The 27,172-nt window shown below is 39.1% G+C and overlaps 1 protein-coding gene across 7 annotated transcripts in view; it reads left to right on the forward strand.

The window, feature by feature from the left end:
* The first annotated feature begins 543 nt into the window (after positions 1 to 543).
* Positions 544 to 27,172, forward strand: part of LOC127853073 (uncharacterized) — a 31,276-nt gene continuing 4,647 nt past the window's right edge. The window contains exons 1-6 of one of the 7 annotated variants that reach the window (XM_052387203.1): positions 13,747 to 13,935; positions 14,138 to 14,710; positions 17,641 to 18,466; positions 24,196 to 24,428; positions 25,597 to 25,833; positions 26,392 to 26,467. In XM_052387203.1, the coding sequence (XP_052243163.1) occupies positions 17,653 to 18,466; positions 24,196 to 24,428; positions 25,597 to 25,833; positions 26,392 to 26,467 (1,360 nt within the window). In that variant the 5' untranslated portion in view covers positions 13,747 to 13,935; positions 14,138 to 14,710; positions 17,641 to 17,652. Of the gene's footprint in view, positions 1,134 to 12,790; positions 13,020 to 13,045; positions 13,286 to 13,746; positions 13,936 to 13,967; positions 14,081 to 14,111; positions 14,711 to 17,640; positions 18,467 to 24,195; positions 24,429 to 25,596; positions 25,834 to 26,391; positions 26,468 to 27,172 lie in introns of those variants that run through there. The other 6 variants (XM_052387202.1, XM_052387198.1, XM_052387200.1 and 3 more) reach the window with 6 other exon arrangements.

Genomic DNA, 27,172 nt, shown 5'->3' on the forward strand with positions numbered 1-27,172 from the left:
TAATAAAGAATATTATAAGCATCGCATGCTGAATATGTTGTCTTCACCAATAAATTTCTAGACACGGTCGCGTTTGTTTAAGCAAAACTGAGATGTAAATTAGCCGGTTATATACAAACAAATGGATTAGTTTAGCCAGCCCTCTCCTAATACATCTGTATAGATTTCAAAGTACTTGTAAAACGTTTAACATGAAACTTTTAAAAGCATTCTTTTGAACCGCACTTCAAAGAGTGTGTTAAACAATATAATTTAGTGCATTAAACTTATTCCTCGCGCTACATGTCGTGTTTAAACCCGGTCTGTCTGGATAGCATGTAAACCTATCCAAATAATTGTATTTTATCACAATGAATTCGTTTATAATCATGTATACAATTTCAGAGCGAAATTAAGTGTAAAATAATTGACTTTATCAATAAAACACGATAAGAAAACATTCTTTGTATAATTTGTTTATTCGCTTTTCACTAAAGGCTTGACCTATATTTGTCTTTCTCACCGTATAACTTTACAGAATCAGCAACATAAATTGATGTAGTGTCGAGTTGCGTTCGTATAAATGCAATAATGCTGCATAACACATGCGAATACTTTTTACGCGTTAACAACAATTGCAATAATAATACAGCTGAAGTTTCATCTTGAATGCTAAACTTAATGTGAGACTCGAGTGTTATTGGACTGCGTTTATAATAATATTGTTTATTAGAGGAAAGCGTTTCTCGTGATCAAATCAATATAGAATTTAGTCCTGTCTATCTAATTATCCTGAACGATGCTAAATGGAATTCAGTGTAAAGATACTACGTCTAATAAAATTATTATGTTCGGAGTGGTCGTCATAGTAACGGGCACAAAATCCAATTTAATCACTGCTACATCTGCGTTATTATTTAGTTGAGAAATTTTGTTTGGGACCTAACAAAGCACTGGTGTGAGTTGATTCTGGGACATTGAGCTTACACAATCCTTATTGGCCTGTGTGCAGCGTGGAACTCAGTGGGCACAGTGAGTGCGGCAGCGTGCCGTCCGAACAATAGGGTGCGCAGTGAGAGCAGCAGTGTGCCGCCCCGACACCAGGGGTGGGGGCGCTGTTAAGTGAAGAAGTGTGCTTCGAGGTTCAGCCCAAGGTAGGTGAGAGTTATCTTGTGCATCAATGCAAACTTCAATTAAGAATGCTATATATTACATTTCAATTTCTTACTGCATCCTTGTCGCCTCAAATATAATAAATAATAACGACACAATACTGCCATCCCTTATATAATGGTGTATCTGTCATATCTAAAATATACTGTTGTCATCCATAACATTTTCTTATTGCTGTCATCTCTTACATCATTTAATTTATGTCATTGCATATATTATTTTTTGCTGTAATCCATATTCCAAAATACCATTGTACCGCTGTCACACCTACATCATTGTATTGCTGCTATCCGAAAAATCATTGTATTGCTGTAATCCCAAATATAATTGTACTGCTAACTTCCGTTATACATTGATTTGCTGTCATCCCTTACATAATTGTATTGCTATGATCCGACACATCATTGCATTGCTGTCATCCCTTACAACATTCTATTGCTGTCATCCCTTACATCATTGAATTGATGTCATCTCGAACATCATTGTATTTGCTGTCATCCGTAACATCATTGCATAGGTGTAATACCTAACATTATTGTATTGATTTCGCGCCTTACATAAGTGTATTGATGTCATCCCTTACATCATTGTATTGCTCTCATCCCTAACATTGTTGTATTGATGTCAACCCTTACCTCATTTTATTGCTGTCACCCCTAGTTAACATGATGGTATTGCTGTAATCCCTAACATTATTGTATTGTTGACGTCAACAATATCATTGTATTGCATTGCTGTGATCCCTAACATCATTGTATTGCTGTCATCCCAAACATAATTGTATTGCTGTCATCCGTAACCTCATTGTATAGTTGTCATCCCTTAACTCATTGTATTGATGTCATCCCTAACATTGTTGTATTGCCGACGTCTCTAACATCGTTTTATGCTGCCATCCATAACGTCATAGTATTGCTATCATCCCTAACATTGTTGTAATGCTGTCAACCTTAACATTTACGTATTGACAATATCCCTAACGTAATTGTATTGCTGTCATCGCTAAAATGATTGTATTGTGGTAAACCCTAACATAATTGTATTGCGGTAATCGCTAAATTTATTGTATTGCTGTCATCCCTAACATCATTGTATTGCCGATAACCCTAACACCACTGTACTGCTGTCATCCCTAGCATCATTGTATTGTTGTTATTCCTAACATGATTGTATTGCTGTCATCCCTAACATGATTGTATTGTTGTCATTCCTATCATGATTGTATTGCTGTCATCCCTAACATCATTGTATTGTTGTCATTCCTAACATGATTGTATTGCTGTCATCCCTAACATCATTGTATTGTTGTCATTCCTAACATGATTGTATTGCTGTCATCCCTAACATCATTGTATTGTTGTCATCCATAACATCATTGTATTGCTGTCATCCCTAACATCATTGTATTGTTGTCATTCCTAACATGATTGTATTGCTGTCATCCCTAACATCATTGTATTGCTGTCATCCATAACATCGTTGTATTGCTGTCATCCCTAACAGCATTGTATTGCTGTCATCCATAACATCATTGTAATGCTGTCATCCCTTACATTATTATATTGCTGTCAACCATTGTTTCATTGTATTGCTGCTATCCCTCATCATTGTGTTTATGTCACTGCAATATTTGATTGCTGTCAATCAATATATTATTATTGTATAGCTGTCAATATGATATTTATGTCATATATAACAAAATTGCATAGATGTCATCTTTTTATCATTATACTGCCTCAACTCTCCCACAACGATAGTATTGTCATCACTGACATTTTTGTATTGCTGATAAATTCACATCAGTTTTTGCTCTCATCATTAATATTTTGATTTGCTATTATCAATAAATTTTATGTAATACATGTATTAGTCATGTATGGTAGATACATCTAATCGATGTATGTTTATGTTGTATGCTTGAATACCAGAACAGTAGATACTGAATAGCTATTCGTTCAGAACACCATTCATGGAATGTCGATTCTTGTTACTATGACGGTGCCGGTCGGTCACATTTTAAGCAAAATAAATAAAACAGACGACAAGAGCATATTTCCGGTCTGCTTCTGACTTGCTGGAGTATGCCACTCTGTGGAAGGCATTGAAACAGCTTACTTCATGTACACTTCATACGTCTGTACATATATGTTAACTGATTTGTAGGTTTATAAAAAAGTTCATATAAGTAAAAACAAAATGTCGACAACAAAAACAACAACAACAACAACAACAGCAATAATAATAATAATAATAACAATACTAATAATAGTAATCAAATGAACAGAGAGATTAAGTGGAAGAAGAAGAAGAAAATGAAAAATGTATATTGTTTGATGTATTATTTTTAAACAAAATGAACCGATCACGCAGTTTACTGCGGATAAAATCAGTATAAAAAGCAGTTCGCGAACATAATTTGAAAGCCAAAACCTGATCCACGTGTAATGATTAAACCATTAAAGTAAATACTTTGTAAATTTTAAACAGTGTTTCTTTTATATCTGGCATGAATTAAATCGTTACGGCTGTTTTCATTTAATGTATGTACATGAACAGTTAATTTCCTTCAAGTTGTTGCCGAAAATGTAATGTTACAGCTAGTACACAAGTATTTCTAAGATGCTTGCAATCATTAAAAGATGGGCCTGTTAGCTTAGCCATGTATGGTTGTTCTGTAAGTTAATTAATGCAGGGTGAGTCTGTAAGGTTAGCTATATATGGTTGGCATTCTAAGCCATGTATGATGGGTCTGTTATGCTGAGCCATGTTTGTTGTGTCTGTAAACTTAACCATAGAAGGTAAGTCCGTAAGCTAAGTATTGCACGGTAAGTCTGTTAGCTAAGCTATGTGTGGTTGGTCTGTAAGCTTAGCCATGTATGTTGGGTTTGTTTGGTAAGCCGTGTATGGTTGGTCTGTAAGCTAAGTCGTGTATGGTTAGCCTGTTATCTAAGTCATGTATGGTTGGTCTGTTAACTAAGTTTTGTATGGTTGGACTGTTAGCTAGGTCATGTATGGTAGGTCTGTAAGCTAAGCCATGTATGATGGGTCTGTAAGCTTAGCCATGTATGGTGGGTCTGTAAGCTAAGCCATAAATGGTGGATCTGTAAGCTAAGCCATGTATGATGGGTCTGTAAGCTAAGCCATGTATGGTTGGTCTGTAAGCTAAGCCATGTATGGTTGGTCTGTAAGCTAAGCCATGTATGGTTGGTCTGTAAGCTAAGCCATGTATGGTGGGTAGGTAAGCTAAGCTATGTGTGGTTGGTCTGTTATCTAAGCCATGTATGGTTTGTCTGTTAGCTAAGTCATGTATGGTAGGTCTGTAAGCTAAGTCATGTATGGTAGGTCTGTAAGCTAAGCCATGTATGGTGTGTCTTCAAGCTAAGTCGTGCATGCTTAGTTTATAAGCTACGACATGTATTGTTTTTTTTAGCTTAGCCATGTGTTGTTGGTCTTTAAGCAAAGTCATGTATGGTGGGCCTGTCATCTAAGCTATGTATGGTTGGTCTGTTAGCTAAGTCATGTATGGTTGGTCTGTTACCTAAGCCATGTATGGTTTGTCTGTTAGCTAAGTCATGTATGGTTGGACTGTTAGCTAAGTAATGTATGATAGGTCTTTAAGCTATGCCATGTATGGTGGGTTTGTTAGCTTAGCCAAGTATGGTGGGTCTGTTAGCTTAGCCATGTATGGTTAGTCTGTAAGCTAAGCCATGTATGGTGGGTATGTGAGCTTGGTCAAGTATGGTCGGTCTGTAGGCTAAGCCATGTATGGTAGGTTTGTAAGCTAGTCATGTATGGTGGGTATGTTAGCTAAGCCATGTATGGTAGGTATGTAATCTAAGCTATGTTTGGTTAATCTGTAAGCTAAGCCATGTATGGTAGGTATATAAGCTAAGTCATGCATGGTAGGTGTGTAGGCTAAGCCATGTATGGTAGGTATGTAAGCTAAGTCATGTATGGTAGGTCTGTAAGCTAAGCCATGTATGTTAGGTCTGTAAGCTAAGCTATGTATGGTTAATCTGTCAGCTAAGCCATGTATGGTTGGTCTGTTAGCTAAGTCTTGCACGGTAAGTCTGTTATATAAGCTATGTGTGGCTGGTCTGTAAGCTTAGACATGTGTGGTTGGTCTGTTTACTAAGCCATGTATGGTTGGTCTGTTAGCTAAGTCATGTATGGTTGGTCTGTTATCTAAGCCATATATGGTTTGTCTGATACCTAAGTCATGTATGGTTGGACTGTTAGCTAAGTCATGTATGATAGGCCTGTAAGCTATGACATGTATGGTTTGTCTGTTAGCTAAACCATGTATGGTTAGTCTGTAGGCTAAGCCATGTATGGTAGGTATGTAAGCTAAGCTATGTATGGTAGGTATGTAAGCTAAGCTATGTATGGTTGGTCTGTTAGCTAAGTCTTGCACGGTAAGTAAGTCTACAATTATACTAAAAAACAATACCGTTCTTAGAAACACCTGATGGCAATGTTATATATGAACAAAAAATAAAAATAAAAGAAGCATAATTATTTTATAAGAACTTATTCACTGATTCACCAGAAATAAAAATTATAAACATTGAACGCTTTTTAGAGAATGCTAATACTAATACATTAAGTCCTGAACAATCTTTATCATTGGAGGATCTTCTATTATTTTCAGAGGTTTCTTACACATTAAAAAATATGAAAAATGACAAAAGTCCCGGTTCTGATGGATTTACTTCTATTATTTTTTTCCAAAGTTTTCTGGGGGAAACTGGGTCATTTTGCAGTGAGAGTTTGAACTTTTCGTTTATAAAAGGAGCTAAGTCATGTATGGTGGCCTGTTAGCTAAGTCATGTATGGTTGGTCTGTTAGCTAAGTCATGTATGGTGATCTGTTAGCTAAGTCATGTATGGTTGGTCTGTTAGCAAAGCCTTGTATGGTGGGTCTGTTAGCTCAGTCATGTATGGTTGATCTGTTAGCTTAGCCTGGTATGGTGGGTCTGTTAGCTAAGTCATGTATGTTGGGCCTGTTATCTAAGCTATGCATATTCAGTCTGTTAGCTAATCCATGTATGGTGGATATGTTAGCTTAACTATAGAAGATAAATATGTTTGCTAAGTCATGCACGGTGAGTTTGTTAGCTAAGCTATATAAGGTGGGCATGTTATCTAAGCCATTTATGGGGGGTCTGTTAGCTAAGGTTAGTGTATTTGATCTGTTGGCTAAGCTATGTATAGTGGGTCTGTTAGATTCACCATCGAAGGTAAATATGTTAGCTAAGTCGTGCACGATGAGTCTGTTAGCTAAGCTATATATGGTGGGTCTGTAAAATAAGTCATGTATGGGTCTGTTAGCTGAAACATAGAAGGTAAGTCTGTTAGCTAAGTCATGCCTGGTGAGTCTGTTAGTTATACTATAGGAGGTTGGTGTGTTAGCTTTTCATTTTTTGGTAAATTGACAAAATAAAAAAAAAGTGTTTCAGATTTGCACTTATGATATTTGTTAGAAAACAGTAATACTGAACGTTCACCATGCTCTAAAATATTCATTATATGCATCTTTTGATGATTTAAAAACCTTAAAATTATCAAGCGTTACAAACGCGAATCAATTGAATAATTTGGAGAGTTATGTTGTTATCGTTATATTTTGTGAAATTACGAGGACGACTTATGTGAAGAATAAAATACAACATTCAATGTATGAGTACGAATGGACGAGTGGTTTATATTTCATTAAATTCTTGTTTTTTATTGGAGCTATTTAGTTCCAATGCTTACATCTATGAAGTAAAAGCATTTAATGACAATCTTCAATAAATGCCAAAATCTGTGAAAAGGTCTCTTTAATGATGGACCATGCATCTGTTAGTCGAATACGGCTGTCTGTTTACTAAACAATGAACCATGAGTCTGTTATTTTACATTAATCATGACAGTGGGTGTGATATCTCAGCCATGGACGGAGAAGATGTAATATTTACTATGGACCGAATGCATGTTAGCTTTATTTTGGACGATAGTTAGTTTAACCATGGGCTATTGACCTGCTTACTAAATATCAAATCTATTGACAGACGATGTTGTGCACAGCCCATGTTCAACAGTGAACAATTATAAACACGTTTACAAGTGAGCTCTTCATGGTCTTATTTCCTGTCTTAAGACTAAAACAAAATGAATAAAAAAAGGTTGGCAATTGTTTTGATTCAACATACTCGCATGAAAGCTTTAATGTCTCATGTTTATACAGTATTTAAACATTTTCTCAGACTTCTGGAATTCGACTGCAAGGCATAATTTTGAGAAAGATTATCGGTGTAGCACGTTTATGTTGTACTAGAAAATCTTATACTTCTGTTTCAACATCACAAAGAAATATATGTGAGTCTTCTGTACGTGTATTGGTGACATAATAACTGATACAACCGGTTAAACTTTGACACTTCGTTATCATCCTCACTATTATTGCATCATGTAAGGAAAATGAATATTATTACTCATTCTTATTATCAATACTACGGGTCAAATCTTATGACCGATTATCTTATCAACTACCCATTATCATCAACGTTCATTCTCATGACCGATTATCTTATCAACTATCCGTTATCATCAACGTTCATTGTCATGGTCACATCTCTTATCAACTCCCCATTATCATCACCGTCCAATCTCATGGCCATATATATTATCAACTACCCATTATCATAACCGTCCTTTCTCGTGGCCACATATATTATCAACTACCCATTATCATAATCGTCAACAGTCATGGCCACAGATCTTATCAACTTCCCATTATCATCACCGTTCAATCTCACGGCCACATATTGTATCAACTACCCATTATCATAATTGTCCAATCTAATGGCCACATATCGTATCCACTACCCATTATCATCACTGTTCAATCACATTGCCACAAATCGTATCCACTAGCCAGTATCATCACCATCCAATCTCATGGTCACATATAGTATCCACTACCCATTATCATCACCGTCCAATCTCACGGCCACATATCGTAGCCACTACCCATTATCATTATCGTCCAATCTCATGGTCACATATCGTATCCTCTACCCATTATCATCACCGTCCAATTTCACGGCCACGTATCTTATCAACTACCCATTATCATCACCGTCCAATCTCATGGCCACATAATAATTATATTATCAACTACCCATTATAAGCATCGTCCAATCTCATGGCTACATATCTTATTAACTACCCATTATCATCATCGTCCAATCTCATGGCAACATATCTTATGAAATACCCAGTATCATCACCATCCGATCTCATGGCCACAGATCTGATCAACCACCCATTATAATCATCGTCCAATTGCATGGCCATATATCTAATCAACTACCCATTATAATCATCGTCCAATCTCATGGCCACATATCTTATCAACTACCCATTATAAGCATCGTCCAATCTCATGGCCACATATATTATAAACCACATTATCATCATCGTCCAATCTCACAGCCACAGATCTTATTAACTACCCATTATAATCATCGTCCAATCTCATGGTCACAGATCTTATCAACAACCCATTATAATCATCGTACAATCTAATTGCCACAGATCTTATCAACAACCCATTATCATAACCGTCCAATCTTATGACCACATATATTATCAACTACCCATTACCATCATCGTCCAATCTTATGGACACATATCTTATCAACAACCCATTATCATCATCGTCTAATCTCATGGCCACATATCTTATCAACTACCCATTATAATCATCGTACAATCTCATTGCCACATATCTTGTCAACAACCCATCGTCTAATCTCATGGCCACATATATTATCAACTACCCATTATAATCATCGTCCGATCTCATGGCCACATATATTATCAACTACTCATTATCATCATCGTCCGATCTCATGGCCACATATATTATCAACTACCCATTATCATCATCGTCCGATCTCATGGCCACATATCTTATCAACTACCCATTATCATCATCGTCCAATCTCATGGCCACATATATTATCAACTACCCATTATCATCATCGTCCGATCTCATGGCCACATATAGTATCAACCACCCATTATCATCATCGTCCGATCTCATGGGCACATATATTATCAACTACCCATTATCATCATCGTCCGATCTCATGACCACATATATTATCAACTACCCATTATCATCATTGTCCGATCTCATGGCCACATATTATTAACTACCCATTATTATCATCGTCCAATCACATGGCCACAGATCTTACAACTACACATTACCATCTTAGTCCAATATTATGGCCACATAACTTAACAACTACTCATTATCATAATCACTGTCTAAAATCATGACCTCACATATAATAAACTGCCCATTATCATCACCGTCCAATCTTATGACAATATATCATATCAACTACCCATATCGTTACCGCATCGTCTCTTATGGTGATCATCATTTTCACGAATTCTTTATCTCATTATCATTACCCCTTTTCTAAGTATCGCTATTTTAACGTATTATTTTCATCCTCGATAATACTCAGATTTCATGTTCCTATCATGATCAGACCTATTCGTTTATGTCCTCGTATACTAATTATGACGATCACATCTTCTACGTATCGTGTTCATAAATACTAAAGTACAGTTTGATTTTTATACATAATCATTATAATAATCGCCATCACTAATAATAATTTCCAACATATACTTTGTCGTTGTTTTGTATTGACATAATTATCGTTAACGTTATCAGTAAGGTTTACTTGATTAATGTCAGAAGGTCGTCATCATCATTAAGTTTAGTTTAATTACCATTAGGCCTACTAAATTATATCTGTGCCATGAAAGAATCGACGCCAAGATGGACAACATTATCACAGTAGTCGTTGACGGTGTCGTCCTCGTCAACATCATCATCATTAACAGCAAATCGAGACCTGTGGTTTGTGCACTTAACCATGTATTCACGTTTGTCATAAAAACGATAGCAAAATGTGTATAACATTAATTTGAAACATTATCTTTCGCGTCAAAATTGGTTTTCAGCTTTACAAAGCAGCGAGCGTATCAAATGCAGATTAATATAAATTGGATTATAAGCGTAACTCTGTTACTAACCTAACTGTGCTTTAACATTATCAGTGAACAATGTTTACCAACCCTAACGTCCGTAACGAATTAAGTTTATTTCAATATTTCTTATTCACAGCGCGTGTTTTCTTAAAACAAATTTCACCGATAAGGGAATTCTAGATGATAACCTATATTGAGAAAAATACAACACGCCATACTAGTCTGTATAATATTTTAACGACATTAAATTTATGACTGCTCAGTATCAGTTTATTTAATGGACTGAAAGCAGAATTTAGGTCAAGTGACTTGAAATCAATGTATTGAATAGTGTTTAGCTGGCGAGTTCCCGATACTGATTATACACTTAGTTTATATAGGGTTGTTGCGCACGTGCTAAACCGGAAATGTATCTTTACAATGGTCAGTATAGGATAGCTGTGTTAAGAGATTGCACATGAGTGTGGTCAGCATAGGAAAGCTGTCTTAAGAGATGATGCATGGGCATGGTCAGTAAATGAAAGCTGTCTTAAGAGATGGTGTATGGGCGTGGTCACTATAGGAAAGCTGTCTTAATAGATAGTACATGAGTGTGGTCAGCATAGGAAAGCTGTCTTAAGAGATGATGCATGGGCATGGTCAGTAAATGAAAGCTGTCTTAAGAGATGGTGTATGGGCCTGGTCACTATAGGAAAGCTGTCTTAATAGATAGTACATGAGTGTGGTCAGCATAGGAAAGCTGTCTTAAGAGATGGTGCATGGGCATGGTCAGTAAATGAAAGCTGTCTTAAGAGATGGTGTATGGGCGTGGTCACTATCGGAAAGCTGTCTTAATAGATAGTACATGAGTGTGGTCAGCATAGGAAAGCTGTCTTAAGAGATGGTGCATGGGAATGGTCAGTAAATGAAAGCTGTCTTAAGAGTTGGTGCATGGGCGTGATCAGTATAGGAAAGCTGTCTTAATAGATAGTACATGAGTGTGGTCAGCATAGGAAAGCTGTCTTAAGAGATGGTGCATGAACGTGGTCAGTATAGGAAAGCTGTCTTAATAGATAGTACATGGGTGTGGTCAGCATAGGAAAGCTGTCTTAAGAGATGGTGCATGAGCGTGGTCAATGCAGGATAGCTGTCTTAACATATAATAAATTAGTGTGGTTAATATAGGAAAGCTGTCTTAAGAGATGGTACATTAGTGTGGTCAGTAAAGGAAAGCTGTCTTAAGAGATAATACAGGAGTGTGGTCAGTAAATGAAAGCTGTCTTAAGAGGATGGTACATTAGTGTGGTCAGTAAAGGAAAGCTGTCTTAAGAGATGGTACTTTAGTGTGTTCAGTATAGGAACGATCTCTTTAGAGGTAGTAAATGAGTGTGGTCAGTATAGGAAAGCTGTCTTGAGAGATAATACATTTGTGTGGTGAGTATAGGAAAGCTGTCTTAAGAGATAGTACATTAATGTGGTCAGTATGGGAAAGATCTCTTTAGAGGAAGTACATGAGTGTGGTCAGTACATGATAGCTGTCTTTAGAGATAGTACATGATTGATGTCAGTACAGGATAGCTGTCTTCAGAAATAGTAGATGAGTGTGTTCAGTATAGGAAAGCTGTTTTAAGAGATTAGTGTGCATTAGTTTGGTCAGTATAGGATAGCTGTCTTTAGAGATAGTAAATGAGTATGGTCAGTATAGGAAAGATGTCTTTAAAGATGGTATACGAGTGTGGTCTGTATAGCATAGCTGTCTTAAGAGATGGTACATGAGTGTGGTCTATAAAGGAAAGCTGTCTTTAGAGATAGTACATGAGGGTGGTCAGTATAGGAAAGCTGTATTTAGAGAGATGAGTGTGGTCAGTATAGGAAAGTTGTCTTAAGAGATAGTACATTAGTGTGGTCAGTATAGGAAAACTGTCTTTAGAGATAGGACACGAGTGTGGTCAGCATAGGATACATGTCTTTAGAGATAATACATCGATGTGACCGGTATGGGATAACTGTCTTTAGAGATAGTACATGGGTGTGGCCAGTATGGGACTCGAACACGGGATATCCGCCATAAGAGATGTGGTCGGTATGTGATTTGAATTTCATTAGGACAGTTTTCAAATGCGTATCCAGCCGACGTTTTTAAACTGTGCCTACCGATAAGCTGTATTTTTATGATCTATATATCAAACTGTAGGCTTGCACCTAAAGCATGCGCGTATTGTGCTACTTTCCTCAAAAACACCAATGCAACCATAACTTATGTTTATGAATAGTGTATCTATCAATATCTATAGCTGAAAGACGCACGTGCATGCATTTTTGTTCATATTTAAGCATACAACGTTTTCATTCATTTCCTGTTTTTAGCATATGTTAGAACAATTGGGCATTATATGTATAATTAACCCGTATAACCGCACTGTTACGGGCATATTTCAACAAAATACCATTATTTCCACGTTAATGTTCGCTTATAACCCATTAGCCGGGCATTCAAGAGGAGGCCATAAATATAATTGACGCAAATTATCGTTATGAAAATAACTTTATCTCTTTACATTTGCTCCACTACACCGCGTGGCCCAATGTATAATAAACATAAAATGGCATTTATGCTACAAAGTAAATTATATTCAAGCTGATAAAGTTTCCAGCACAAATAATCGATGCTAGTTGTGTAGGCAAGAGCAGCACGAAATAAAGCGAATAAAATTTTACATGAATTAAATAGTATTATGGATAAGTGCTTAACTTGAAACACTCTTTAAGCGAGAGATTTAAATTCGCTCTTTCGAGAGAGACTGTACAACATAACTCATGGATGAAGCTGTAAGTCTTGTTTAGAGATGTTCTTTTGTTTTATCTGGTGTGGATAACTACGTACTAAATTATGTTTGTGCTTTATTAAAATGTTTTTTTAATCAGCTCTGTAGCTGTTATGTTTGAGTGCGTTGAACATCTGGATGTGTGTAGTCGGTTCGAGGGATGTGGGTCTCGCAATGTTGTGCACAGCGGATATGACGTTTACAGTGCGGATAACCGCATCAACTGCTCAGCCCACATCGTGCTTATCAGTCACGAATCAGTTGTGACAAGTAAGCTAAATTCTGGTTCTTAATTATGTGATTTAACAAAGAGTATCATTCGGAGTATAAATCTAAAGGCTGCATTTTATTTATCAAAAGATATTTACCATACTATTTCGAAAAACTATTATACACATAGGGTCGTCCATTTTATAAAACAAAATTAATATAATTTTTAAACGACTTTATGAGTTGTCAGAACGCATTTCGTGTTATAGCAGTTGAAATTCTGTTATACATATAATATAACAATAATATAATATAAAAATAAACAGTAATGTCAGGCACATCTTTCGACTATATATATTTACGCGAGATCCCATTGTGGTGTAGGAAAATGCTTCAACTGTGTCGCTCTGTTCTCTGAGTCACACATGCGCAGTGAATGTACACACCGTACACCGCTTGTGAAACTCGTGCTCGTCTGTGTTCACTGTACATTAGTCTCATTCCTGAATTACAGATCAGTCCGTTTCTTTTCTCAGCTGTCAAAGCATGAATAATTTAACGGTGGTTGAATGCGTTATTAATATCTTCGACAAGCTTTAGTGATTTCTTGATGATGTGGAAATGCGTGTGCTTATTAAGATTCGTTACAAGTGTTTTCAATACAAACGTGTTTTCTAGCTGCGTACTTGTGGAATACGAATAGTTTAGTGGTATAATGCTTTTCACACTAAACTAGTTTGTGCAGGTTCGAGTCCGTTAGTAAACAACGTTTTAACGATGAATATTGTGTGCGAAAATTCTTATTGAACAATCCAAAAGATTATTTTAATATTCATTAACAAGGCTGTACGATAGGTATTAATGCGTTTTCAACATTTGTTGTTTCTAATTTGTGAATGCATCTGTTTTAAGGACATCTGCGTTGTACGGGGATGCAACCAATACTTTTTTACCAGGAAAGTACACCGGTGGCTCAGTATCGCACTATAACTACGTTTACGCTCACATCTTCCATTGTTACCGAAACCCTTATTACGAGAGTGTTTTACTGAGACGGACAGTGCATGCAGCTGACATAGTCAGAGGCGCATCATTGCTTGACATATTGTGGCTGGTCATGGCGCTGTGTCTGATAAGCAGTGATAGGCTTGGGACCCATCGACAAACCGACAGGTCACATGATAGGCTTGGGACCCATCGACACACCGACAGGTCAAATGATAGGCCTGGGACCCATCGACACACCGACAGGTCACATGATAGGCTTGGGAACCATCGACACACCGACAGGTCACATGCTAGGCTTGGGACCCATCGACACACCGACAGGTCACATGATAGACTTGGTACCCATCATCACACCGACAGGTCACATGATAGGCTTGGGACCCATCCTCACACCGACAGGTCACGTGATAGGCTTGGGACCCATCCTCACACCGACAGGTCACATGATAGGCTTGGGACCCATCGACGCACCGACAGGTCATATGATAGGCTTGGTACCCATCCTCACACCGACAGGTCACATTACGAACCACAATATGAAACGTTCACTCATTCATATGCCAAAGCACTCACGAACATAAATCTGGTACTGCAAAATATCGTAGACTCCTTTAAAGAAACCTAAATAAAGATGGACAATCGTAGATTTACGTCACATAATAGTATTAATGTCTCATTAAAATTATTAAATACGCCTGAAAAGGCGTTTGTTTTTACACCTTCGTTTTTATTAGTTGGTCGCGTTAGCGGCCAGCTAAATTTACTGAGAATATTTTGCAAATCAGTATGTGCTTAGAAGCCTTAAGTACGGTAAGAACCACAACTCACTCTGCAAGGGACGATTACCGCTGCCTGTCTGCAGCAGACGACAAATGATTCTGCTCTTGCAGTGAGTGTATATACCCTCTAGGAGTGAGTTTATATACCAGCTTGTAAGTCGACATTGGCCAGTCTAGTGTTTATCATTGAAATCTGTACATATTGGCTGCTTTCAGGGAAAACGGGCTGAATGCACGTCAACTAAGATTAGCCTGTGCACACTGATTAGCCTGTGCAATGCGCACAAGCTAATCAAGGATGACAACAGCGAACAACTGCAGTGCCTTAAGCGCTTTGATTCAATTAAGAATCTTCTCCAAGATAAAGTTAGACGTTGCTTATTACTTGAGTGGAGTGTCAGGACAGGGTTTTAAATGCAGAGCTCTATTTTGTAAACCGTCCAAGCGTAATGTATTATGCAAGATGGTAAAGGACACATGCAGACACACGTTTCAAACGGACAAGTCTTTACAAATTTACAAATAAAATAACAAATAAATTGCGCATTGAACTTTCGTTGGCGTTGTGGTGATTATTTCCATTCTCAACTACGTAACAGTTTGACATTATTACATCAAGTTTCAAATGCATTATTTGGATTTGCTTTGAAAAAAAATGAATCATCCGATGTTAAAGATATCAAACGACCACTATTAATTTCACTATTCGTATTACAAAACATGTTTTACATCTGTACTAGAGCGGACTAGACATGAGGGATTCTTGCTGAACCGACACGATCTGCGCTTGATCCCACTTTTAACAAACATTTGCATAACGTAACAAAATCTCTATAGGATTTCAAACGTAATATACTGAGTACACATTTTGAACTTTTAAAATACCGCACGACAGAGAGAGGGGACTGAAGGTATAATGTGGAAGTTTATGCAAACAAAAAATAAATCCACAAATGTCATGCTTTATAATTTTTATTTTATTTCACATAGGCAAGACCATCCATACTTGGAATATTGCTATTATAGTGTGGAATACTATGGCAAGCGGTTCGACGCATAATCCCAAGAAACTAGGTTTCTCATGAGAACCTAGGTTCTCAGAATGAGAACCTAGGTTTTCAAATGAGAACCTAGGTTCTCATGAAAACCTAGGTTCTCATTTGAAAACTTGGGTTCTTGAAGCCATGAGCAATCTTCAAGCGAGAACCTAGGTTCTCATGAGAAACCTAGTTTCTTGGGATTATGCGTCGAACCGCTTGCCATAGAATACCTTTTCCCAGAAGTAAACAAGCGCTGAAAGCTGTATATACATTGCCGGCCATCTATGGCGTACCATTTGGGTCGAAATTCAACAAGACCTACTAGGTAAAAAGAGAAATGTACTTCGACGTACACAATTGTACTTCGAGGTACAGTTTTTACCGACCCTTGAGTGTTAGCTAATCAGAAGACGCCTTACATCTGTTGCTTCTACTCTTTTTTTAATTTTGATATTTTTATTCATTTTGTCAACAATTAAAAAAGAGATTTTAAACATTTATTATGAATAAAATCTAAAGGAAAAGCTTCGAAGTACACATTTATGTTTACCTTGAAGGGTACATAGACTTTCGACACAAATGGTACGCCATAGCCACCCGCGCATTTATATTCACAAAGCGCTACGCTACTAAGTGATGTGCGAACGAAATAGAAAATTGCCAGACGTGTAACTCTATTGAATTGCTACAATATGGATAAGGTTTATTTGCAAATACCAGTTTGTAATTCCGAAAAGATTAACTGTATTTATCAACAAGTGAGACACAGCCTGTATTGCAGTTCGAGTGGAGTATTGCTAATATTGAAATGCCCGTATTACTCACTAGCTGAACGTATTGTTTGTTGACTGTAAACACTAAATATTCAAAGATGAAATGCGTTTATATTTACGTTACCATATGTTATACGGTTTTAGAACATGAGTTATAACCTTAGTTTGCATTGGTCTGTATAAACAAAATGTAGCAGTGTTTTATTGTGGAGGTGATCGTGCGTTATATAAATCCCAAGTCAATCGCATTTCATAATGTGATTGTTGAAAAAAACACTCAACATAATTGCAATATTATACATATTTTGAGTGCGAGGCTTTCAAGCCATCCATATTTATGAAGCTGTCAGAGCATGGTGAGTACTGGCCGGACACCTAAATCGCCAAACCTGAAATCAACAATACGGCAACATATTAGCACGTATCTTTTTTAAATATGAAAATAACAATGACATACATGTTATGAAGTTGTTCTAGCTGATTTAGATGAACATTTTTTTTCCGCATGGCTGGTTTTCATATGACAGCGACATGACGTCAAAAAATCTATTTTAAGTATAACATTTACATTTATTTAAGTTTTTTATATGTAGCTTAAGTTTTTGTATATGTGGTTGATTTAAATTAATCATCATAATTATGTTCTCAAAAGATATTTTAATCGTTACGTAGATTGTAGATTCTTTAAATTTAAACATGTTTCCGTTTGACTATTTTATGTATACATACTTTGATGTTCCGATTGTTATTTAACAGGGAGCCAAATAGTATATTACATGAAATACCTTGCATTCATACAGTTGGACTGGTTTCAGACGGAGCAGGCAATGGACGAGAATACCCGGATGATGATCCAGATGGCGACCATGTTAATGCAGAACCAGTCCGCCATTAAGGAGACCCAGCACCAGCTGCAGACGACAGCGGTCCACGCGGGAAAACACGTGACCATTAGCGACCGAGCAGAAGACACACCAGAAGAGCGCCGGTCCGACCCGATCAACACTCCTTCAGCAGTTCTGGGTATGGACTCCAACATTATGGCGGATCTTGCGCGCCAAATCGTTATGAACGCAAGTAAAGGTGAAACAACAAGAAAGAGCAATGACAAACCAACGACTATTGCACAAATGATTCAGTCCCAGAATGTGCACATTAGTACACCTGTGTCTGCTGCAACAAGTGTAAATAACACTAGCGAAGGAAAGATATTTGTGTACAACACGATTCCGGACGACGAGGACGAGAATCTGTCATGTCTCGAAACAACCGCTTCCTCTTCCATTGACATTAAACCGGACATTGCCTCACTGGCGGCATGCACGAACGGTCACTACGTGACATCTGGTGGTGGCAAACGATATCCTTCCATCGGGCCAATCAGGAACAAGTACGGTCGAGTTTTGCGACCCGGCATTGACAATTTCGGTAGATTCGAAGCAGTTGCAAATCATGGCCTTATTATGCACGCGATGGAGCTTCTCAGACAAAAAGATAAGAAAAAGAGGGGACCAAAGGAAAAAGACACATTTTGTGTATTTATGTACTGTTTACCAGACAAGAATGCGAAATTACCCAAGTTCTCTTCACTGGATCCGATAGAGCGAGCGTTAGTTGATCAGCATCAACTGGAAGGCTATGGTAAGCTGGGCTTTGTGTATTCTTGTACACGAAATGTATGATCATCTCTGAACGCCATTGCATCGGTTGTTAAATTATTACAGTATCTTTTAGCAAAGTTCAGTTAAATTGTTTATTGACGATAAACGTTCGCTGAACGTCAATCTGTGAGCAAAGCCCTTTATACGAGTATATATGAACCAATACGTCAAAAGAGTACGACGCATTGATCACAGATTTTGATAAAGCAGTATGCATTAATCGATGAACACAACCGAAAACCTAAATAACGTTTCGCGAAGATCTCAGACTCGAACTCAATGTTTCATTCTAACAGAAGTTGGAAAGCAGTCTTTTATATACATTGCGCACCAAATGTTTAGCGTAAGTTACACTGCGAACACACGTAGCGTTCATTTTAAGTGTTTGCAACTATAGTAATGTGGAAGAATCGGGCAGTTTATGACCATGTTCATTAAGTAAAATTATCAAGAAAAAACATAAATTAAGGGACTAATGATGATATATGTACTGTATTGTCAATAGAAATATTTTAATAACGACAACGAAAGTGTAGTTACTGTGCCATGGACACGCGGTGACACGATATCAGCCCTCATTGACATTTTAGTTACTGTGCCACGGGGACGCGGTGACCTGATATCAATCGCATTGACAACTCAATTACTGCGCCATGAACACGCGTTGACCTGATATTATTCCTCATTGACACTGTAGTTACTGTTCCATGGAAACATGATATCATCCCTTCTTGACATTGTAGTTACTGCGCCATGGACATGCGGTGACCTGATATCAGTGCTCATCAACAAAGAAGTGGACACGCGGTGACATGATATCAGTCCTCCTTGACATTGAAGTTACTGTGCTATGGACACGCTGTGACCTGAGATCAGTCCTTATTGACACTTAAGTAACTGCGCCATTGGAACGCAGTGACCTGATATCCGTACTCATTGACAGTGTAGTTACTGCGCCATGAACACGCGGTGACCTGATATCAGACCTTAATGACACTGTAGTTACTGTGCCATGGAAACGCAGTGACCTGATAGCAGTCCTAATTGACAATGTAGTTACTGTGCCATGGACACACGTTTACCTGATTAGTTACTGTGCCATGGAAACACGTTGACCTGATATCAGTCCTCATTGCTATTGTAGTTACTGTGCCATGAACAAGTGTTGACATGATGTCAGTCCTCATTGACGATGTAGTTACCATGCCATGGACAAGTGCTGACATGATATCAGACCTCATTGACTATGTAGTTAATTGCCATTGGCACGCGGTGACCTGATATCAGTCCTCATTGACATTGTAGTTACTTCGACATGGATACGCGGTGACCTGATATCAATCCGCATTGACATTGCAGTTACTGCGCCATGGACACGCAGTGACATAATATCAGTCCTCATTGACAATGAAGTTACTGTGCCATGGACACACGTTGACCTGTTATCAGTCATCATGGACATTGTAGTTACCGTGCCATGGGCACGCGATGACCAGTTACTCTGCCATGGACACGCGAAGACCTGATATCAGTCCTCGTTAACACTGTAGTAACAGTGCCATAGAAACGCGGTGATATGATATCAGTCCTTATTGACATTGTACTTACTGTGCCATTTACATGCGGTGACCTCATATCAGTCCTCAATGACATTGTAGTTACCGTGCCATGGACATGCGTTGACATGATATCAGTCCTCAATGACAATGTAGTTACTGTTCCATGGGCACGCGGTGACCTGATATCAGTCCTCAATGACATTGTAGTTACGTGCCATGCACATGCGGTGATATAATATCAGTCCTCATTGACAATGTTGTTACTGTGCCACGGATACTTAGTGACATAATATCAGTCCTCATTGACACTGTAGTTTCTGCGCCATGAACACGTGTTGACATGATATCAGTCCTTATTGACATTGTAGTTAGTGTGCCATGGACACGCAGTGACATAATATCAGTCCTCATTGACACAGTAGTTACTAAGCAACGGACATACGTTAAACTAATATCAGTCCTCATTGACATTGAAGTTGCTGTGCCATGGGCACGCGATTACCAATTATCAGTCATCATTTACAATATATTTACTGTGCCATTAACACGCGAAGACATGATATCAGTCCTCGTTAACATTGTAGTTACTGTGCCACAGAAACTAGGTGACCTTATATCAGTCCTCAATGACATTGTAGTTACCATGTCATGGCCTCGCTGTGACATAATATCAGACCTCATTGGCATTGTAGTTACTGTGTCATGGACACACGTTGACCTGAAATTAGCCCTAAGTGACAGTAGTTACTGTGCCATGGACACGTAGTGACATAATATCAGTACTCATTGACACTGTAGTTACTGAGCAATGAAAATGCGTTGACCTGATATCAGTCCTCAATGACATTGTACTTACTGTACCATGGACATGAGTTAACCTGATATCAGTTCTCAATGACACTGTAGTTACTGTGCCATTTACATGCGATGACCCGATATCAATCCTCAATGGCATTGTAGTTACTGTGTCATGAACACACGTTAACCTGATATCAGTCCTCAATGACATTGTAGTTACTGTGCCATTTACATGCGGTGACCTGATATCAGTCCTCAATGGCATTGTAGATACTGTGCCATTTACATGCGTTAACCTGATATCAGTCCTCAATGACATTGTAGTTACTGTGCCATTTACATGCGTTGATCTGATATCAGTCCTCAATGGCATTGTACTTACTGTGCCATTTACATGCGTTAACCTTGTACCAGTCTTCAATGACATTGTAGTTACCGTGCCATTTACATGTGGTGACCTGATATCAGTGCCATTTACATGCGGTGACCTGATATCAGTCCTCAATGGCATTGTAGTTACTGTGCCATTTACATGCGTTAACCTTCTATCAGTCTTCAATGACATTGTAGTTACCGTGCCATTTACATGTGGTGACCTGATATCAGTGCCATTTACATGCGGTGACCTGATATCAGTCCTCAATGGCATTGTAGTTACTGTGCCATTCTCATGCGTTAACCTGATATCAGTCCTCAATGACATTGTAGATACTGTGCCATTTACATGCGTTAACCTTGTATCAGTCTTCAATGACATTGTAGTTACCGTGCCATTTACATGCGGTGACCTGATATCAGTCGTCAATGACATTGTAGTTACCGTGCCATGGACACGCAGTGACATAATATCAGTCATCATTGACACTGTAGTTACTGTGCCATGGACACGCAGTGACATAATATCAGTCATCATTGACACTGTAGTTACCGTGCAATGGACACGCAGTGACATAATATAAGTCATCATTGACACTGTAGTTACTGTGCCATGGACACGCGTTGACCTGGTATCTGTCCTCAATGACATTGTAGTTACCGTGCAATTGACATGCAGGTGACCTGGCATAAGTCCTTTTTGATATTGTATTTTCTGTGCAATGGACACGCGGTCCGAATTGATACCGATCCGTTCTGACAATAGTGATTATTTGCCGTGGTCATCGGTAAAATTACTAAGATGTACGTGATATGTTGACGCATGTTTTTTAAACTAAATATATCAATTGTTTGGTATCATTAAATAAATATATTTCATTTGAGTTACGAAAATGTAAGTTGTTTTTGATCAATACATTTCAGTTCAATATTATAATAAGGTAATCAGGTTTTCGAAAATTATTTTTGAGGGGCTATGTACAATATGCAAAACTTACACTCGTTTAGCCGAGCGTCCAATTAGACGTCCCCACCCACCCTTATCCAGAGAGCGCACGGAGTGTTCATTTTCAAATTTCCAAGGACAGTCGCGAGTCATGTCCGACTAAATTGCATCAAATAAATTCTGAATAATTCTGACAATGCAATATAATTCAGTGGCTTGGCTGGGGAAACCCACTCGCTTTGTATCGATTCCAGCCAGTCAAATATTCATAAGATATTGGCAAACTGCATTAACTTACGATAATAAATGAATTTTCAAATCATAACTTGAAATAAATGCCAACTCAGAATGCTATTTCGTATAATCGGAATAGGAATTATGTTTGACGCGGTGAGTCTTAATCAATGAAAAATCTATTTATTAAACGAGAAACGGAGACTGTAGGAAAATCAATGCACGACTGATTTTGTGAGACTATTGATTGTAAATAAGCGCGATGTGAAAATGAATAGATAATCAAGTGATATAAAGTAGTTCTTTCTGGACCTTATAAACATTAACACTCCAGTAGTGTGCGTCTTCAATTCTATAAAGACTAGTAAATAAATAATGAACCAATTGTTTGATAATAACTATGATGAAGATACCCGAAACACAGCATTATTACTGCATTGTCGTTTTGACAAATGTTTTATGAAACACACTGTGCTTGCATGTCAATACACTGAACAATACAGCCCGACTAATACCTTAGTGCTTACGTTCAGGAAACAGGTAGGGTTCGTCAATACACAGCCGCTGCATGCTTCCATGCCGTGTGTACTGCGCAGGCTATCCGTGCTGACATGCCGTGTGTTCTGCGCAGGCTATCCACGCTAACATGCCATGTGTACTCCGCAGGCTATCCACGCTAACATGCCATGTGTATGCCATGTGTACTCCGCAGGCTATCCATGCTAACATGCCGTGTGTACTCCGCAGGTTATCCATGCTAACATGCCGTGTGTACTCCGCAGGTTATACATACTTACATGCCGAATGTACCCTGCAGGTTATCCATGCTAACATGCCGTGTGTACTGCGCAGGCTATCCGTGCTAACATGCCGTGTGTACTGCGCAGGTTATCCATGCTAACATGCCGTGTGTACTGCGCAGGTTATCCATGCTAACATGCCCTATGTGCTGCGCAGGTTATCCATGTTAACATGCCGTGTGTACTCCGCAGGTTATCCATACTAACATGCCGTGTGTACTGCGCAGGTTATCCATGCTAACATGCCGTGTGTACTGCGCAGGTTATCCATGCTAACATGCCGTGTGTACTCCGCAGGCTATCCATGTTAACATGTCGTGTGCACTCCGCAGGTTATCCATGCTAACATGCCGTGTGTACTGCGCAGGTTATCCATGCTAACATGCCGCGTATACTCCGCAGGTTTAACAAGATAACATGCCGTGTGTACTGCGCAGGTTATCCATGCTAACATGCCGTGTGTACTCCGCAGGTTATCCATGCTAACATGTCATGTGTACTGCGCAGGTTATCCATGCTAACATGCCGTTAGTACTGCGCAGGTTGACCATGCTAACATGCCGTCGGTACTTCGCAGGTTATCCATGCTAACACGTCGTGTGTACTGCGCAGGTTATCCATGCTAACATGCCGTGTGTACTGCGCAGGTTATCCATGCTAACATGCCATGTGTACTCCGCAGGTTATCCATGCTAACATGCCGTGTGTACTGCGCAGGTTATCCATGCTAACTTGCCGTGTGTACTCCGCAGGTTTTCCATGCTAACATGCCGTGTGTACTGCGCAGGTTATCCATGCTAACATGCCGTGTGTACTGCGCATGTTATCCATGCTAACATGCAGTGTGTACTGCGCAGGTTATCCATGCTAACATGCCGTGTGTACTCCGCAGGCTATCCATGCTTACATTCCATATTTACACCGCAGGTTATCCATGCTGATATGCCGTGAGTACTGTGCAGGCTATCCATGCTAACATGCCATTTGTACTGCACAGGCTATCCAGGGATCGATTACATCAACGGCATCCCCCGCAAGACACAATTGTGTCTCTCTTATGACGAGCCACGCTTCCGGACCCACATGGCGACGCTTTACCCACGGTTGGAGGGCCGGATGTGGGACATGTACCGCATAGACAAAACGCGCCGCCTCATCCGAGTGGATGCCCGGTCGCCAAGGCAACTGAAGAATATGAAATATCAAGGCAGCCTAATCGTCATTCCATACGTATGTTAGATAGTGTGACAACAGGAATTATAACTGTTACTTCCCGATTTTGCAAAAGGCTTTCTGCTAAGTGAAAAATCGAAAACCGTTCGTGAAGTGAATCCGCATTTCCTATATTTTGACAAGTCAGCACATGATTTTGACAAGATAGCACGACTGTTCGACATAATAGGACTGTATTTTGACAAGTCAGCACATGATTTTGACAAGATAGCACGACTGTTCGACATAATAGGACTGTATTTTGACAAGTCAGCACATGATTTTGACAAGATAGCACGACTGTTAGACATAATAGGACTGTATTTTGACAAGTCAGCACATGATTTTGACAAGATAGACCGACTGTTCGACATAATAGGACTGTATTTTGACAAGTCAGCACATGATTTTGACAAGATAGCACGACTGTTCGACATAATAGGACTGTATTTTGACAAGTCAGCACATGATTTTGACAAGATAGACCGACTGTTCGACATAATAGGACTGTATTTTGACAAGTCAGCACATGATTTTGACAAGATAGCACGACTGTTCGACATAATAGGACTGTATTTTGACAAGTCAGCACATGATTTTGACAAGATAACACGAATGTTTGACATAATATGACTGTATTTTGACAAGTCAGCACATGATACGACGGTTCGACATAATAGGACTATATATTGACAAGTCAGCACATGATTTTGACAAGATAGCACGACTGTTCGACATAATAGGACTGTATTTTGACAAGTCAGCACATGATTTTGACAAGATAACACGACTGTTTGACATGATAAGACTGTATTTTGACAAGTCAACACCACATCTGGACAAGATAGCATGACAATTTGACAAGTCAACACCACATTTGGACAAGATAACACGACGGTTTGACATAATACGACACCTTCTTAAGAAGACAGAAAGAAATGTGACGACGTAAGACAGCTATGGCGTTCCATAGAAAAACGCTAAGTTATCATCACTGGAATCGAATACAGTTTCAAGCGATGATATCACGCTGTATCACATAAAAAATAAACAAATAGATCTACTTTCGGTCAAGGGAAATTTATTTTTAAAAGATAGTGACCGCTTAAACGATTTTAGTCTGCTTTTCTCGAACGTTCACATACGTATTATACGGAAAATGTTAAAGTCAAAAGTTTATTTTCAGGAAGGGCTCGATGATAGACCAGCGCCGATAATTCATCGGAATTTTGATGACGTATACACCGGAAACGGAAATACATGCCTTTCCCTCGGTAACCCTCTCAGTCTTATGCAGAATTTCAACATACCACTACCGAGTCTTCATGGCGTCCGTACTGACGTCACGGTGGGTTACAGAATAAAGTCAGACGTGAAGACGTCCCCGCCGTTGTCGTCTGCCTCCTCATCCCCAGGAAACACGGTATGATAGGTCTTATCAACAAGCGAGCCTACAAGACCGAGTACGAGGCCCGTATTCACCGAGCCTTTCTAAGATTCAAACCCACAATGCTATACAATGACCATTCCAATCTGTTTGTCCAAGTTTGTCCACGTGTGTTTGTTGTTCGGGTCAATGCTGCTGCGCCGTGTTGCTTTGGCAATAGGTCATTTCCCATTTCAATAAAGAGAATATTTATGTTGCTGGAAGTTCTCTCTTAACGATGCAACAGACTTGACACGGTGTTTATATTGAAGAAGAAAGAGTACAGCTTTGATTCAGTAATGTGTTTGTTTGTTTTTCTCAGAAAATGCGGGTATGCTGAATAACTAAGTGTGTGATAATTTACCAGATGACATTCAAATGCATGACCCTTTTTTAAAACTGAGCGGTTCTAATTTAAGTCTAAGCATTGGATGGTGGACCACCACCGAACAATAATCTTTACAATATTGAAACGTTCTGTTAAATCCTTACCGAAAATTGCCATGCTAACGTGAGCTGATGTCATTTAACAGTTGTTATGCCTGAATCTTACAGAACAAGCCAGTGAAGAACGGACATGACTCTGTAGCAACGACAGCCTCTGGGTCGGGAACCACAGGAATCCTATTCGGTATTTTACGCACATGTCAATTTTTCCAGCAGGGGAGAGGGGAGGGGCGGTTTCTTGCATACTAGTACACTAAGAAAGGACCAGGGGAGACGGGAGGGCGGTTTCTGGCATACTAGTACACTAAGAAAAGATCAGGGGAGACTGGAGGGCGGTTTCTGGCATACTAGTACACTAAGGCATGACCAGGGGAGAGGGGAGGGGTGGTTTCTGGCATACTAGTCTAGTACACTAAGACATGACCAGGGGAGAGGGGATGGTAGTTTCTGGCATACTAGTACACTAAGACAGGACCAGGGTAGATTGGAGGGGCGGTTTCTGGCATACTAGTACACTAAGACATGACCAGGGGAGAGGGGAGGGGCGGTTTCTGGCATACTAGTACACTAAGACAGGACCAGGGGAGATTGGAGGGGCGGTTTCTGGCATACTAGTACACTAAGACATGACTGGGGGAGAGGGGAGGGGTGGTTTCTGGCAAACTAGTACACTAAGAAAGGGCCAGGGGAGAGGGTAGGGGCGGTTTCTGGCATACTTGTACACTAAGACATGACCAGGGGAATGGGGAGGGGTGGTTTCTGGCATACTAGTTCACTAAGACATAACCAGGGGAGAGGGGATGGGTGGTTTCTGGCATACTAGTACACTAAGACAGGACCAGGGGAGATTGGAGGGGTGGTTTCTGGCATACTAGTACACTAAGACAGA

The sequence above is a fragment of the Dreissena polymorpha genome, chromosome 12 (assembly GCF_020536995.1).
Source record: "Dreissena polymorpha isolate Duluth1 chromosome 12, UMN_Dpol_1.0, whole genome shotgun sequence".
NCBI classification, from domain to species: Eukaryota; Metazoa; Mollusca; class Bivalvia; order Myida; family Dreissenidae; genus Dreissena; species Dreissena polymorpha.